This window comes from Procambarus clarkii, chromosome 71, assembly GCF_040958095.1.
Source record: "Procambarus clarkii isolate CNS0578487 chromosome 71, FALCON_Pclarkii_2.0, whole genome shotgun sequence".
In the NCBI taxonomy this organism is placed as follows: Eukaryota; Metazoa; Arthropoda; class Malacostraca; order Decapoda; family Cambaridae; genus Procambarus; species Procambarus clarkii.
Window position 1 is genome coordinate 12,093,764 of NC_091220.1, and position 16,582 is coordinate 12,110,345.

The window sequence follows — 16,582 nt, forward strand, 5'->3', positions numbered from 1 at the left end:
AAACGTTAGACCGTAAGACATCATTATTCCCAAATCCTTGGCATGCTGTTTTCCTACTATGGGCAGATTCGATTGTGTTTTGTACCCTGTATTATGTTTAAGATCCTCTTTTTTGCCGTATCTGAGTACCTGGAATTTATTATTGTTAAATATGTTATTTTCTGCTGCCCAATCGAAAACTTTGTTATTATCTGTTTGTAGTTCATCAATGTCTTCAGCAGAGGTAATTTTCATGCTGATTTTGGTATCATCTGCAAAGGATGACATGAAGCTGTGACTTGCGTTTTTGTCTATATCTGATATGAGAATAAGGATCAGCAGTGGTGCAAGGACTCTACCTTGAGGTACAGAGCTTTTAACTGCGCTCGGACTCGATTTTACGTGATTGACTGTTACTCTCTGTGTTCTGTTCGACAGGAAATTGAGTATCCAGCGTCCTACTTTACCAGTTATACCCATTGACCTCATTTTGTGTGCAATCACTCCAAGGTCACATTTGTCGAATGCCTTTGCAAAATCTGTGTATACGACATCTGCATTATGTTTATCTTCTAATGCCTCAGTGATATTGTCATAGTGGTCAAGTAGCTGTGAGAGGCATGATCTTCCTGCTCTAAATCCATGTTGGCCTGGATTGTGGAGGTCATTGGTTTCCATGAATCTAGTGACCTGACTCCTGATCACTCTCTCAAATACTTTTATTATGTGGGACGTTAGTGCAACTGGTCTATAATTCTTTGCCAATGCTTTGCTACCACCCTTGTGTAGAGGGGCTATGTCTGCTGCTTTAAGCGCATCTGGTATCTCCCCTGTGTCCAAGCTCTTCCTCCACACTACACTGAGTGCCTGTGCTACTGGCACTTTACATTTATATATATATATATATATATATATATATATATATATATATATATATATATATATATATATATATATATATATATATATATATATGGCACAACTCTCCTAAACACGAGAGTTAAGTATACAACTTTAGAACACTTTCCCACCAGGAGACTCGAACCCTAGCCAGCACAGAAGCCTTCCAGCAACTGGCATAACAGGTACGCCTTAACCCGCTCCACCACCCGCTCAGACCCTTAAAAGAGATGGTAATTTCGGAGTATTTAAATACCCCAAAGATCAACACCTCCCAAGAGCACCAGAGCAAGTGAGGGGTCATTTATACGTTAATTTCATCAAGTCCCTGTTAATATGGGAAGACACAGTGTTTATAAATGACCCCTCACTTGCTCTGGTGCTCTTGGGAGGTGTTGATCTTTGGGGTATTTAAATACTCCGAAATTACCATCTCTTTTAAGGATCTGAGCGGGTGGTGGAGCGGGTTAAGGCGTACCTGTTATGCCAGTTGCTGGAAGGCTTCTGTGCTGGCTAGGGTTCGAGTCTCCTGGTGGGAAAGTGTTCTAAAGTTGTATACTTAACTCTCGTGTTTAGGAGAGTTGTGCCTTAAGCAGAGACACTGTGTCTTCCCATATTAACAGGGACTTGATGAAATTAACGTATAAATGACCCCTCACTTGCTCTGGTGCTCTTGGGAGGTGTTGATCTTTGGGGTATTTAAATACTCCGAAATTACCATCTCTTTTAAGGGTCTGAGCGGGTGGTGGAGCGGGTTAAGGCGTACCTGTTATGCCAGTTGCTGGAAGGCTTCTGTGCTGGCTAGGGTTCGAGTCTCCTGGTGGGAAAGTGTTCTAAAGTTGTATATATATATATATATATATATATATATATATATATATATATATATATATATATATATATATATATATATATATATATATATGCGAACAAGCTTGTTTTTATATTGGCTTGTTTTTATATATATATATATATATATATATATATATATATATATATATATATATATATATATATATATAGATATATATATATATATATATATATATATATATATATATATATATATATATATATATATATATATATATATATATATGAATGAAAACTCACACCCCAGAAGTGACTCGAACCCATACTCCCAGAAGCAACACAACTGGTAACTACAGGGCGCCTTAATCCGCTTGACCATCACGGCCGTCAAAAGGAAGTGATAGCCGAGGCTATTTGAGCCACTTCCCCGACGGCAACTCGGATGGTAATCTTGGGCATAGCATTTCACCAAATCACCTCATTCTTTGGGGCACACGTGAGGAACACAAATGCGAACAAGCCTGAATGGTCCCCAGGACTATATGCGAATGAAAACTCACACCCCAGAAGTGACTCGAACCCATACTCCCAGAAGCAACACAACTGGTAACTACAGGGCGCCTTAATCCGCTTGACCATCACGGCCGTCAAAAGGAAGTGATAGCCGAGGCTATTTGAGCCACTTCCCCGACGGCAACTCGGATGGTAATCTTGGGCATAGCATTTCACCAAATCACCTCATTCTTTGGGGCACACGTGAGGAACACAAATGCGAACAAGCCTGAATGGTCCCCAGGACTATATGCGAATGAAAACTCACACCCCAGAAGTGACTCGAACCCATACTCCCAGAAGCAACACAACTGGTAACTACAGGGCGCCTTAATCCGCTTGACCATCACGGCCGTCAAAAGGAAGTGATAGCCGAGGCTATTTGAGCCACTTCCCCGACGGCAACTCGGATGGTAATCTTGGGCATAGCATTTCACCAAATCACCTCATTCTTTGGGGCACACGTGAGGAACACAAATGCGAACAAGCCTGAATGGTCCCCAGGACTATATGCGAATGAAAACTCACACCCCAGAAGTGACTCGAACCCATACTCCCAGAAGCAACACAACTGGTAACTACAGGGCGCCTTAATCCGCTTGACCATCACGGCCGTCAAAAGGAAGTGATAGCCGAGGCTATTTGAGCCACTTCCCCGACGGCAACTCGGATGGTAATCTTGGGCATAGCATTTCACCAAATCACCTCATTCTTTGGGGCACACGTGAGGAACACAAATGCGAACAAGCCTGAATGGTCCCCAGGACTATATGCGAATGAAAACTCACACCCCAGAAGTGACTCGAACCCATACTCCCAGAAGCAACACAACTGGTAACTACAGGGCGCCTTAATCCGCTTGACCATCACGGCCGTCAAAAGGAAGTGATAGCCGAGGCTATTTGAGCCACTTCCCCGACGGCAACTCGGATGGTAATCTTGGGCATAGCATTTCACCAAATCACCTCATTCTTTGGGGCACACGTGAGGAACACAAATGCGAACAAGCCTGAATGGTCCCCAGGACTATATGCGAATGAAAACTCACACCCCAGAAGTGACTCGAACCCATACTCCCAGAAGCAACACAACTGGTAACTACAGGGCGCCTTAATCCGCTTGACCATCACGGCCGTCAAAAGGAAGTGATAGCCGAGGCTAAATGAGGTGATTTGGTGAAATGCTATGCCCAAGATTACCATCCGAGTTGCCGTCGGGGAAGTGGCTCAAATAGCCTCGGCTATCACTTCCTTTTGACGGCCGTGATGGTCAAGCGGATTAAGGCGCCCTGTAGTTACCAGTTGTGTTGCTTCTGGGAGTATGGGTTCGAGTCACTTCTGGGGTGTGAGTTTTCATTCGCATATAGTCCTGGGGACCATTCAGGCTTGTTCGCATTTGTGTTCCTCACGTGTGCCCCAAAGAATGAGGTGATTTGGTGAAATGCTATGCCCAAGATTACCATCCGAGTTGCCGTCGGGGAAGTGGCTCAAATAGCCTCGGCTATCACTTCCTTTTGACGGCCGTGATGGTCAAGCGGATTAAGGCGCCCTGTAGTTACCAGTTGTGTTGCTTCTGGGAGTATGGGTTCGAGTCACTTCTGGGGTGTGAGTTTTCATTCGCATATAGTCCTGGGGACCATTCAGGCTTGTTCGCATTTGTGTTCCTCACGTGTGCCCCAAAGAATGAGGTGATTTGGTGAAATGCTATGCCCAAGATTACCATCCGAGTTGCCGTCGGGGAAGTGGCTCAAATAGCCTCGGCTATCACTTCCTTTTGACGGCCGTGATGGTCAAGCGGATTAAGGCGCCCTGTAGTTACCAGTTGTGTTGCTTCTGGGAGTATGGGTTCGAGTCACTTCTGGGGTGTGAGTTTTCATTCGCATATAGTCCTGGGGACCATTCAGGCTTGTTCGCATTTGTGTTCCTCACGTGTGCCCCAAAGAATGAGGTGATTTGGTGAAATGCTATGCCCAAGATTACCATCCGAGTTGCCGTCGGGGAAGTGGCTCAAATAGCCTCGGCTATCACTTCCTTTTGACGGCCGTGATGGTCAAGCGGATTAAGGCGCCCTGTAGTTACCAGTTGTGTTGCTTCTGGGAGTATGGGTTCGAGTCACTTCTGGGGTGTGAGTTTTCATTCGCATATAGTCCTGGGGACCATTCAGGCTTGTTCGCATTTGTGTTCCTCACGTGTGCCCCAAAGAATGAGGTGATTTGGTGAAATGCTATGCCCAAGATTACCATCCGAGTTGCCGTCGGGGAAGTGGCTCAAATAGCCTCGGCTATCACTTCCTTTTGACGGCCGTGATGGTCAAGCGGATTAAGGCGCCCTGTAGTTACCAGTTGTGTTGCTTCTGGGAGTATGGGTTCGAGTCACTTCTGGGGTGTGAGTTTTCATTCGCATATAGTCCTGGGGACCATTTAGGCTTGTTCGCATATATATATATATATATATATATATATATATATATATATATATATATATATATATATATATATATGTCGTACCTAGTAGCCAGAACGCACTTCTCAGCCTACTATGCAAGGCCCGATTTGCCTAATAAGCCAAGTTTTCATGAATTAATTGTTTTTCGACTACCTAACCTAACCTAACCTAACTTTTTCAGCTACCTAACCTAACCTAACCTATAAAGATAGGTTAGGTTAGGTAGGGTTGGTTAGGTTCGGTCATATATCTACGTTAATTTTAACTTCAAAAAAAAAAATTGACCTCATACATAATCAAATGGGTAGCTTATATATATATATATATATATATATATATATATATATATATATATATATATATATATATATATATATATATATATATATATATATATATGTCGTACCTAATAGCCAGAACGCACTTCTAAGCCTACTATGCAAGGCCTGATTTGCCTAATAAGCCAAGTTTTTATGAATTAATATATTTTCTCAATTTGTTTTCTTTTGATATAATAAAGCTGCCCATTTCATTATGTATGAGGTCAATTTTTTTTTATTTGAGTTAAAATTAACGTAGATATATGACCGAACCTAACCAACCCTACCTAACCTAACCTAACCTATCTTTATAGGTTAGGTTAGGTTAGGTAGCCGAAAAAGTTAGGTTAGGTTAGGTTAGGTAGGTTAGGTAGTCGAAAAACAAATAATTCATGAAAACTTGACTTATTAGGCAAATCGGGCCTTGCATAGTAGGCTGAGAAGTGCGTTCTGGCTACTAGGTACGACATATATATATATATATATATATATATATATATATATATATATATATATGTCGTACCTAGTAGCCAGAACGCACTTCTCGGCCTACTATGCAAGGCCCGATTTGCCTAATAAGCCAAGTTTTCCTGAATTAATATATTTTCTCTAATTTTTTTCTTATGAAATGATAAAGCTGCGTATTTCATTATGTATGAGGTCAATTTTTTTTTATTGGAGTTAAAATTAACGTAGATATATGACCGAACCTAACCAACCCTACCTAACCTAACCTAACCCATCTTTATAGGTTAGGTTAGGTTAGGTAGCCGAAAAAGTTTTTTCTTGACTGCGAACTTAGGTGTTGCGTGAGGCGGCTTTCTTGATTGCTCAATACAATCGCTAGAGAGATGAGCAATGAGAGTTAGCACGTGTCGTCAACCGCCAGCAATTGTACACCTGGGACGGAAATGGTGCGATAATATACCGTTCTGAAGTTCGTTATCAAATATTCTCTAGTGCCCATGTTTAACATATATATTTTCGTACGTAAACACGTGCAAGGTCAAACTATCCGACCAAGAGACTTGATTCGAAGTAAGAGTTATCCGGCGATGATAAGATGAAAATACGGTGAGGAGAAGGGCAAGGTTCAAGGTGCTGTTACCTTTACTTCCAGCACCAGGAAGGTTAGGTTAGGAGAAAGCGCCGAGCCATTAAGACTATATAGCACTTGGAAGGAATCAGGGTAAGGATTAGAGATGGGACGAGGGACAAGGAATGGTGCCCAACCACTTGGACGGTCAGGGATTGAACGCCGACCTGCATGAAGCGAGACCGTCGCTCTGCCGTTCAGACCAGGAGAGGTCAGGACAGGTTACGCTTCTTGCAGCTCCTTCCCTGACGGTCCAAGGACTTGGCCAACATTCCTTCATGCCTATATGCCCCAGCTCCTGTCCCGTCCTCCCTTCCATATGATATGTGGTCATAATGACTTACCGCTTTTTTCTCATTTATCCTATTAAATAAGCTATGAAAGATATGAACTCAATATTTCTTGAAATCCAAAAATGTTTGGAAAGGAAACGTACATGCAACAGTAACATTGTTCGTGACATATAGTGTGAGTGGCTCAACGTTGTATACAATAAATTACTAATTCTTCGCACGCTATAAGATATTCAGTTGTAATGTCGACGTTCACTTACTCCTGAAAGAAGTGGCTGGTAAGTTATTCAGTGATAATGCGGACTACAGTCATTCCTAAGAACAAGAAGGCAATCATTTACTCACTGATCCTGTGGGCTGTAGTTGTTCCTAAGAAAAGTCTTGGATTTGCCGCCATGCGAGGCGACAGCCAGTAACAGCATGAGGGGCAAAGACGCCTGCAGTATGGAGGAACTCCTCCAGGCAGGCATAGCCGCCATCTTGGGGGCCTCTACGGAGACTTGACTATATATTATATATGTTACATATCACCACCAAGTCCTAAACGATTTAAAATGTTTTCTATATGTAAGTGTTGTGAGGGCAGGAGAGGGGAGCGGAGATGTGCACAGTGCGGGTGTCAGAACACGGCTGATGGTGGTTCCTGTTCCCGGCCCAACACCTTACTCTCCATCATCTTGGTCACGTGACACTTGACCTCATAACCACTCTATCTTCAACTCACGCCAAAATTGTAATGCCTATTACCTTCTAGATCAATTTATCATGTAATTATACTATTACAACGCAAAATACCTGTTAATTTATTAAACAATTCATTTTGCAAGTGTCGTAGCCGAGCCTCGACGCCATTATTTTGACCACCTAGAAATAAACTGGGTGGTGACACGCTCATGCCACATTAATCCTTCATTTTCCCACGTGCTTCGTCTCTAGAAGCATTGAAGAAGACACGAACGATGAACGAAACATTGTGACGAAATTAATATATATCAGGGTATAAGCACCGGAAGCCCATCTGATACACTGAGACGCCCATCCGACTCTTGCCGACGCCACCTCCCGACCATAGCGTTTCTTCAGGAAGTGTGGGGCCAGGGCGAAGGAGCCTGGAGGAGGTGAAGGGTATTGGGGCGGGCGTAGGCAAGTGTTAGAGTACTAAAGAGCCACGCAAGATGGCGCACGAGAGGATCATAGCTACATCAACACCATGGGTCGTCATCTTCCCCCCCCCCCAGTGAAGTTATCGCAAGTTCTATTGCACTGGTGCACACGCCCGCCTCCCTCATCGCCCCGCATACTGGACGTGGGCGAGTGCGTCGCCCTGCTCCCCTTGTTGGTGGGGCGAGGTGCGTCGCCCTGCTCCCCTTGTTGGTGGGGCGAGGTGCGTCGCCCTGCTCCCCTTGTTGGTGGGGCGAGGTGCGTCGCCCTGCTCCCCTTGTTGGTGGGGCGAGTGCGTCGCCCTGCTCCCTTTGTTGGTGGGGCGAGGTGCGTCGCCCTGCTCCCCTTGTTGGTGGGGCGAGGTGCGTCGCCCTGCTCCCCTTGTTGGTGGGGCGAGTGCGTCGCCCTGCTCCCCTTGTTGGTGGGGCGAGGTGCGTCGCCCTGCTCCCTTTGTTGGTGGGGCGAGGTGCGTCGCCCTGCTCCCCTTGTTGGTGGGGCAAGGTGCGTCGCCCTGCTCCCCTTGTTGGTGGGGCGAGTGCGTCGCCCTGCTCCCCTTGTTGGTGGGGCGAGGTGCGTCGCCCTGCTCCCCTTGTTGGTGGGGCGAGTGCGTCGCCCTGCTCCCCTTGTTGGTGGGGCAAGGTGCGTCGCCCTGCTCCCCTTGTTGGTGGGGCGAGTGCGTCGCCCTGCTCCCCTTGTTGGTGGGGCGAGGTGCGTCGCCCTGCTCCCCTTGTTGGTGGGGCAAGGTGCGTCGCCCTGCTCCCCTTGTTGGTGGGGCGAGTGCGTCGCCCTGCTCCCCTTGTTGGTGGGGCGAGTGCGTCGCCCTGCTCCCTTTGTTGGTGGGGCGAGGTGCGTCACCCTGCTCCCCTTGTTGGTGGGGCGAGTGCGTCGCCCTGCTCCCCTTGTTGGTGGGGCGAGTGCGTCGCCCTGCTCCCCTTGTTGGTGGGGCGAGGTGCGTCGCCCTGCTCCCCTTGTTGGTGGGGCGAGTGCGTCGCCCTGCTCCCCTTGTTGGTGGGCTGACCCTTGATCTTCACAGTAGGTCGTGATGTTGCTGTCCCTTGATCTTCACAGTAGGTCGTGATGTGGCTGACCCTTGATCTTCACAGTAGGTCGTGATGTTGCTGTCCCTTGATCTTCACAGTAGGTCGTGATGTGGCTGACCCTTGATCTTCACAGTAGGTCGTGATGTTGCTGACCCTTGATCTTCACAGTAGGTCGTGATGTTGCTGACCCTTAATCTTCACTGTAGGTCGTGATGTGGCTGTCCCTTGATCTTCACAGTAGGTCGTGATGTTGCTGCCCCTTGATCTTCACTGTAGGTCGTGATGTGGCTGCCCCTTGATCTTCACAGTAGGTCGTGATGTGGCTGCCCCTTGATCTTCACAGTAGGTCGTGATGTTGCTGTCCCTTGATCTTCACAGTAGGTCGTGATGTGGCTGCCCCTTGATCTTCACAGTAGGTCGTGATGTGGCTGACCCTTGATCTTCACAGTAGGTCGTGATGTTGCTGTCCCTTGATCTTCACAGTAGGTCGTGATGTTGCTGTCCCTTGATCTTCACAGTAGGTCGTGATGTGGCTGCCCCTTGATCTTCACAGTAGGTCGTGATGTGGCTGACCCTTGATCTTCACAGTAGGTCGTGATGTGGCTCCCCATTGTTAAAAAAAATCAAATCAAATGTTTATTCAGGTAAAAGTACTTATATAGAGTAACATAATGTAGGGTTTATAGATATAGCGAGTACATACAATACCTAAACCCACTAATACGCAAAGCGTTTCGGGCAAGGAGTGGAAAAAACATTTAGACTAAAACTTAATACTATTTGAGATTATAATATAAATTGTGTTAAAGGGAAAGGGGGGGGGGGGGATATATTGCAGAAATCAGCAATTAAACAAGTTGGTCAACAAACAGTATTGTTTGAAAATAGCAAGACATTGGTTGACATTTAGGGGGTAAGGTAGGTTACATGGAGTTTATTAGGTAGTACTTAGTTTTCATCTTAAAATAAAATAAAATGTTTATTTAGGTAAGATACATACAATAAATTTTTACAAAGATTGGTTGACTTATAGGTAGAGCTAGTACATACAATGCCTAAAGCCACTATTACGCAAAGCGTTTCGGGCATGATAAACTTAAATGACTAAAGCTTAATAGTAATTGAGCATAATGAGTAGAATGAAAACAAGAAATGAAAACATAGATGAAAAAGCAGCACAAATACAATTATGTCTTAAACTGGTTGAGAGAGGTACAGCCTTTAACATGATTGGGAAGGTCATTCCACATTCTGGGCCCCTTGATTTGTAGAGCATTTCTAGTTTGATTAAGTCGTACTCTTGGAATATCAAAACTGTATTTATTTCTGGTGTGGTGCTCATGGGTTCTGTTACAACCTTCTATGAAGCTTTTGAGGTCAGGATTGGCATTACAGTTCAGCGTTTTATATATGTATAATACACATGAGAGAATGTGCAGTGACTTAATGTCTAACATATTCAGAGATTTGAGTAGGGGTACCGAGTGATGTCTGGGGCCAGAATTGGATATTGTCCTAATAGCAGCTTTGTGTTGAGTAATTAGAGGACGTAAGTGATTTTGGGTAGTAGAGCCCCAAGCACAAATACCATAGTTGAGATATGGATAGATAAGGGAGTAATAGAGAGTCACCAGGGCAGGGCGTGGTACATAATATCTGATCTTAGAAAGAATGCCAACAGTTTTTGAAACTTTTTTTGATATGTTTAGAATGTGTCCCTGGAAATTCAGCTTGTGGTCAATGAGAATGCCAAGGAATTTGCCATCTCATTTGTTACAAATTTGGGTATTGTTTATTTTGAGATTTATATGATTAGAGGATTTGTTCCCAGCTTTGGTTTCTCGCGAGTGAATGATGGACACAACCTCTGTAGGGCTGACCGGTGAGTGGAGAAGAGAGTTTGGATAGCTGCCTGAGATACGTGGTAACATGTGTCTGGGTCTGTGGGATTTTCCGGGCAAGGTTAGCACCAACCGATGAAAAGAAGCTATTAAATTCAGTCGCTGTTTCAAGGTCTGTTGCAGGTGTATAACCATCCTTGGAGATTTTTATCTGGTTATATAAATGTTGTTTAGCTCCTAGGATGTTAGCAATGACTCTCCATGTGCTTTTCATGTTACCTTTGGCTTCTTTGAATCTATTCTCGTAATAGGAACGCTTTGCTCTGCTTATGATACTGATAAGCACTGACGAAGACCTCTTAACTACTTCCTTTGCAACTAGGCCAATCCTAAGTTTTTTTCCTATTCCTGTTTCTTGTAGATTGCTTTTAAGTATGCCATAAGTGAGCCAGGGATTATTTATCCTTTTGCCAGTTACTTGCATGGTGAGGAGAGGACAATAAGCATTGTAGAGGCTTAGAATTTTGGAGAGGAATAGGCTTGTTAACGAATTAATATCCTGTGTATTATTAAATTCATATTCCCAGTTTATATTGTGGAGGGCATTTGTGAGGTTGCCTATTGCTGCTTCACTGTGTAACCTTAAGGTAATTATCTTGTTAGCGTTGGTGTTATGGCCATGTCCGCTACCAGGAAGGTAGTATAGTGGTCAGTTGTTGTGTGGTGGTGTTATGGCCAGGTCCGCTACGAGGAAGGTAGTATAGTGGTCAGTTGTTGTGTGGTGGTGTTATGGCCATGTCCGCTACCAGGAAGGTAGTATAGTGGTCAGTTGTTGTGTGGTGGTGTTATGGCCAGGTCCGCTACGAGGAAGGTAGTATAGTGGTCAGTTGTTGTGTGGTGGTGTTATGGCCATGTCCGCTACCAGGAAGGTAGTATAGTGGTCAGTTGTTGTGTGGTGGTGTTATGGCCAGGTCCGCTACCAGGAAGGTAGTATAGTGGTCAGTTGTTGTGTGGTGGTGTTATGGCCAGGTCCGCTACCAGGAAGGTAGTACAGTGGTCAGTTGTTGTGTGGTGGTGTTATGGCCAGGTCCGCTACCAGGAAGGTAGTATAGTGGTCAGTTGTTGTGTGGTGGTGTTATGGCCAGGTCCGCTACCAGGAAGGTAGTATAGTGGTCAGTTGTTGTGTGGTGGTGTTATGGCCATGTCCGCTACGAGGAAGGTAGTATAGTGGTCAGTTGTTGTGTGGTGGTGTTATGGCCAGGTCCGCTACGAGGAAGGTAGTATAGTGGTCAGTTGTTGTGTGGTGGTGTTATGGCCAGGTCCGCTACGAGGAAGGTAGTATAGTGGTCAGTTGTTGTGTGGTGGTGTTATGGCCAGGTCCGCTACGAGGAAGGTAGTATAGTGGTCAGTTGTTGTGTGGTGGTGTTATGGCCAGGTCCGCTACGAGGAAGGTAGTATAGTGGTCAGTTGTTGTGTGGTGGTGTTATGGCCATGTCCGCTACGAGGAAGGTAGTATAGTGGTCAGTTGTTCTGTCAGTGATTATACCAGATGTAAGGGGAGCTGTTATGTTGGTCCATAAGTGGTCCAGGGTAGTAGCGGATGTTTGAGTGACTCGGGTGGCCCTGGTGAGTGTGGGGATGAGCATACAGGAATTCATACTGTTAAGGAAATAGTCAACTTGAGGGCTATTTTGTTGACCTAGGTCAATATTGAAGTCTCCTCCCAGAACTATGTGATTTTTGTTGAAGTTATTGTTTATGATAAGAGAGGGGAGCCGGTCGGCCGAGCGGACAGCACGCTGGGCTTGTGATCCTGTGGTCCTGGGTTCGATCCCAGGCGCCGGCGAGAAACATTGGGCAGAGTTTCTTTCACCCTATGCCCCTGTTACCTAGCAGTAAAATAGGTACCTGGGTGTTAGTCAGCTGTCACGGGCTCCCTGACAGGCCTTATAGTCGACTATAGTCGAGATGATTTCTGGGCTTTTTAGTGTCCCCGCGGCCCGGTCCTCGACCAGGCCTCCACCTCTGGAGGCCTGGTCGAGGACAGGGCCGCGGGGACATTAAAAAGCCCAGAAATCATCTCAAGATAACCTCAAGATATAAGATTCCTCTTAGTTGAGGTGATGGTGTTATCGTGGATATACATGGTTTGCTGGTGCTTGTTGACGTCCTTTGTACTGATTAACCTGTTCTTACATTTATGGGCCAATTGTCGTCTGGTGTTTATGTTGCCGTTGAACTTGCTGGGTACAATGTAGAGAACATAGGAGGTCCTTTTGTCGTCGTCCTCGACTTTATCGTCGTGGGTCGCAACGCCATTCTCGTCAACGTCGGTGTCGACTTTGGAGCGCCTCCTGGTGTGGGTTGTCGGAGTTACGGATGGTCCGTCGTCGTCTTCGGATGTGATGTCGAAGTTGGTAATCGCAGCCATGGCGGCGTCCCTGTTTCTGGACTGGTTGTGGGGCCGGCAGGCGGAGAAGGTCGCCTGGTGCTGTCACCGTCGGCAGTCCATTAGCAGTCAGAAGCCGGTTGATGGTGTGGACGTATAGGTTGATGTGGTTGTCCGCCAGGTTGTCGGCGAGGTGTAGAAGTACCGGTAGCAGGACGTTATTGGATTATTTCACTGTTGGGGATTATTGTTATTGCATTATTTCATTGTTGGGAATTATTGTTATTGGATTATTTCATTGTTGGGGATTATTGTTATTGGATTATTTCATTGTTGGGGATTATTGTTATTGCATTATTTCATTGTTGGGGATTATTGTTATTGGATTATTTCATTGTTGGGGATTATTGTTATTGGATTATTTGATATGGTAGCTCATAGTCCACCATCCGCTCTAGTTCCCACCAACGTGCACCCGCCGCAAGTGCAACCCGTCCTCTTAAAATAACTTGGCTTTTCGCTTATATGCGTTATGGCTAAACATGGACGTAACATGAAATTAAATCTGCTTACAAAAGTTATGTACTGCCCCGTTTTCTGTTTGAGTCCGGCTTACTTGGTAAGATAAGGAGAGGAAACTTTCAATTAACGGTTTTCATGACGTTTTGAAACCTTAGAACTTCCTGCCCTCATAACCTGCCAGCGGATCCTTAACTTGCTGTTTTGGAAAACAAAAAATCCAAAATTTATTTTCAGTTATTTTTCATTTTTACATTACGTCCGTTTTCGGCCATACGGGCAAACGGCCAAATTCAGACGTATTCTGCTAGAGGACAGCCCTCCAGGGGCCAGAGTCACGAAAGCACTTACGCAAGCACTTACGAACGTGTACATCTTTCGCCAATCTTTGGCGGCTTTGGTTACATTTATTAAACAGTTTACAAGCATGAAAACTTCCCATTCAACTGTTGTTATTGTTATAAACAGCCTCCTGGTGCTTCGGAGCTCATTAACTGTTTAATAATTGTAAACAAAGCCGCCAAAGATTGAGAAAAGATATACAGGTTCGTAAATGCTTGCCTAAATGCTTTTGTGAATCTGGCCCCAGGTCTCTACCCCTTCCCAGTTCTCATTATATCTTCCGCCTCCACCTGTTTCCACCTGGAGCCCGCCACCTCTGCACATGCCCTCTCACTCCCCCATAGCTCCACCTGCCCACCCATAGTACCTTCCCTTTCACCCTATGCCCCTGTTACCTAGCAGTAAAAATAGGTACCTGGGTGTTAGTCAGCTGTCACGGGCTGCTTCCCGGGGGTGGAGGCCTGGTCGAGGACCGGGCCGCGGGGACACTAAAGCCCCGAAATCATCTCAAGATAACCCTCCCCCCTCTCTTCTCAGCTTTTGCCCGCAAGAATTTTTTTTTCACATCTCTCACTGTTATTTACTGTGTTATTTTCATTTTACCTGTTCTAGATCTCTCTCTGTAATGTTCTCTCACGCTATCTGTTGAATGAGATGAAGTGTAGTGGATGAATGTTTCCTGTGAAGCAGTAATTACTGTCCATCCCGCTGATAATCTGCGTATCCACCTTACTTGGAGTTTTTAACCCGTATTTGTCAATACTCAAGTGTAACTGCACAACTTCTCTATACAAAATAATGCTCCCTCTGTGTTCTCCAAATGTTCTTCATGTTCTTGTAACGTTCTTCAAGTTCTAACATGTTCTGTTTACGTTCTTTGTTTAATCCTCGTGTACTGTGTTTGTTCAATTTACTGTTTTCATGTTCACAGCAAGTACTCTGCATGTTCTCATTACGTTATTGATGTTCTCTGCAAGTTCAATTCATATTTTCCGCATGTTCTCTAGTGTTCTTCGCATGCTCATACATGTTCTCTGTATTTCTTTAAGCCAAAATGTACAATTGTTTCAGTTATATCTTTGCTTACGCTTTGCATGTTCTCCGAACATTGACTTAAACAAGAAACAAATACTACAGTTGAAAAATGATAACAAACATAACAAAATAAGCTACACCTGTAAGGTTAGGTTGAGGATAATATATAATAGATAATATACAGGGGCCTCGTAGCCTGGTGGATAGCGCGCAGGACTCGTAATTCTGTGGCGCGGGTTCGATTCCCGCACGAGGCAGAAACAAATGGGCAAAGTTTCTTTCACCCTGAATGCCCCTGTTACCTAGCAGTAAATAGGTACCTGGGAGTTAGTCAGCTGTCACGGGCTGCTTCCTGGGGGTGGAGGCCTGGTCGAGGACCGGGCCGCGGGGACACTAAAGCCCCGAAATCATCTCAAGATAACCTCAAGAAGAAGATCCCACAAAAATATTCCCAACACTAAAAACAAATAAAACTATATCTGTAAGGTTGGGTTATGCACAAGGAATAAATAAATAATTAAATAAATAAGCGCAAATTATATCCAAGACAATAAATACATAAACATGAGAAAGAGGTAAGTAAAAAGAGAGAAATATCCAACACACCGAACACGTAAGATGAGAGAAAGGTAAGGTGAAAGGTAAGTAGGAAGCAGTCTTTATACAGTCTCCGTGGTGTAGTGGTAAGACACTCGTCTGGCGTTCCGCGAGCGCTTTGTCAGGGGTTCGTATCCTGGCCGGGGAGGATTTACTGGGCGCAAATCCTTAACTGTAGCCTCTGTTTAACTCAACAGTAAAATGTGTACTTGGTTGTAACAAGGATTCTTCGCGGCGGGGATCGTATTCCAGGGACCTGCCCGAAACGCTACGCGTACTAGTGGCTCTACAAGAATGTAACAACTCTTGTATATATCTCAAAAAAATAAAAAAATAAAAATATATGGGAGCCCCACCGCGCCTTGTGGGGCTCCCACCTGCATGATCACACATGCTTTTCTACCATCTCTTTATATATATTTGTAATTATTGTATATGAAACTTTATTACACAAAATAAGTTACAAATCTGGTATTGTCATCCTTGGTGATATTTAGTGTCCTCTGATTATCCCGCACATTTGATGGTGCTACATAGCCTTCCCGGTTTGGTGCCTTCTTTTGATAATTACTTACTTACTAATTTGGTTACATACAAGGTACAAAGTTAGTCGTCACAGGCTGTTGAGTTCTTGTAGCTCCTCAGATAGCAGGTAGGAACCCTGAATGTCGTGTGCAGTTCCCTGTATTGCCACACTCAGCTGCTGGAAGAAGCTGCCGGCTGTAGGGTCTGTGCTTGTTTCAATTAGCATAGAACCCATGGTAGAACCCATGGTAGAACCCATGGTAGAACCCATGGTAGAACCCATGGTAGAACCCATGGTAGAACCCATGGAGACCGAGAACTCATGATATAACCCATGGTGGTGTTAGAGGGCGCCGGGAACCCCAACACTGGGTTCCGTTAAGGAAATATCGATGCTGATTACCGTCATTGGCGAGATACCTTATCACACTTGACACGTGCCTCGTGTGCAGGTGTTTGCTGGCTCATGTGTGGTAGGAGGAGCCTGGCTGCCTCTTATGACCACCAACATGGGCGGGCGCTGGGAGGCTAGCCAAGTGTAGAGGCTGGACGGATGGTTAGCTGGCCATGGCAGGTTCACTCATGACGTACAAGATTTCTCTCCCTCAGGAAAACAATTATTCATTATCTATAAGACTGTAAAAGGTATATTCGGTTAGTGTTATAAATTATGCCCATTTAGCAACTGAAGAGAGAAAGTAACCGCCATTGAGATATGATAACGTGATCCGGATGT

The 16,582-nt window shown here is 45.0% G+C and overlaps 1 protein-coding gene across 1 annotated transcript in view; it reads right to left on the reverse strand.

Moving 5' to 3' along the window:
* LOC123745535 (hemocytin) overlaps positions 1–7,032 on the reverse strand; it is a 316,051-nt gene extending 309,019 nt beyond the window's left edge. Inside the window, exon 1 of the mRNA XM_045726144.2 lies at positions 6,743–7,032. Coding sequence (XP_045582100.2) covers positions 6,743–6,876 — 134 coding nt within the window. The 5' untranslated portion in view covers positions 6,877–7,032. The remainder of the gene's footprint in view (positions 1–6,742) is intronic.
* Between the last annotated feature and the right edge of the window lie 9,550 nt (positions 7,033–16,582).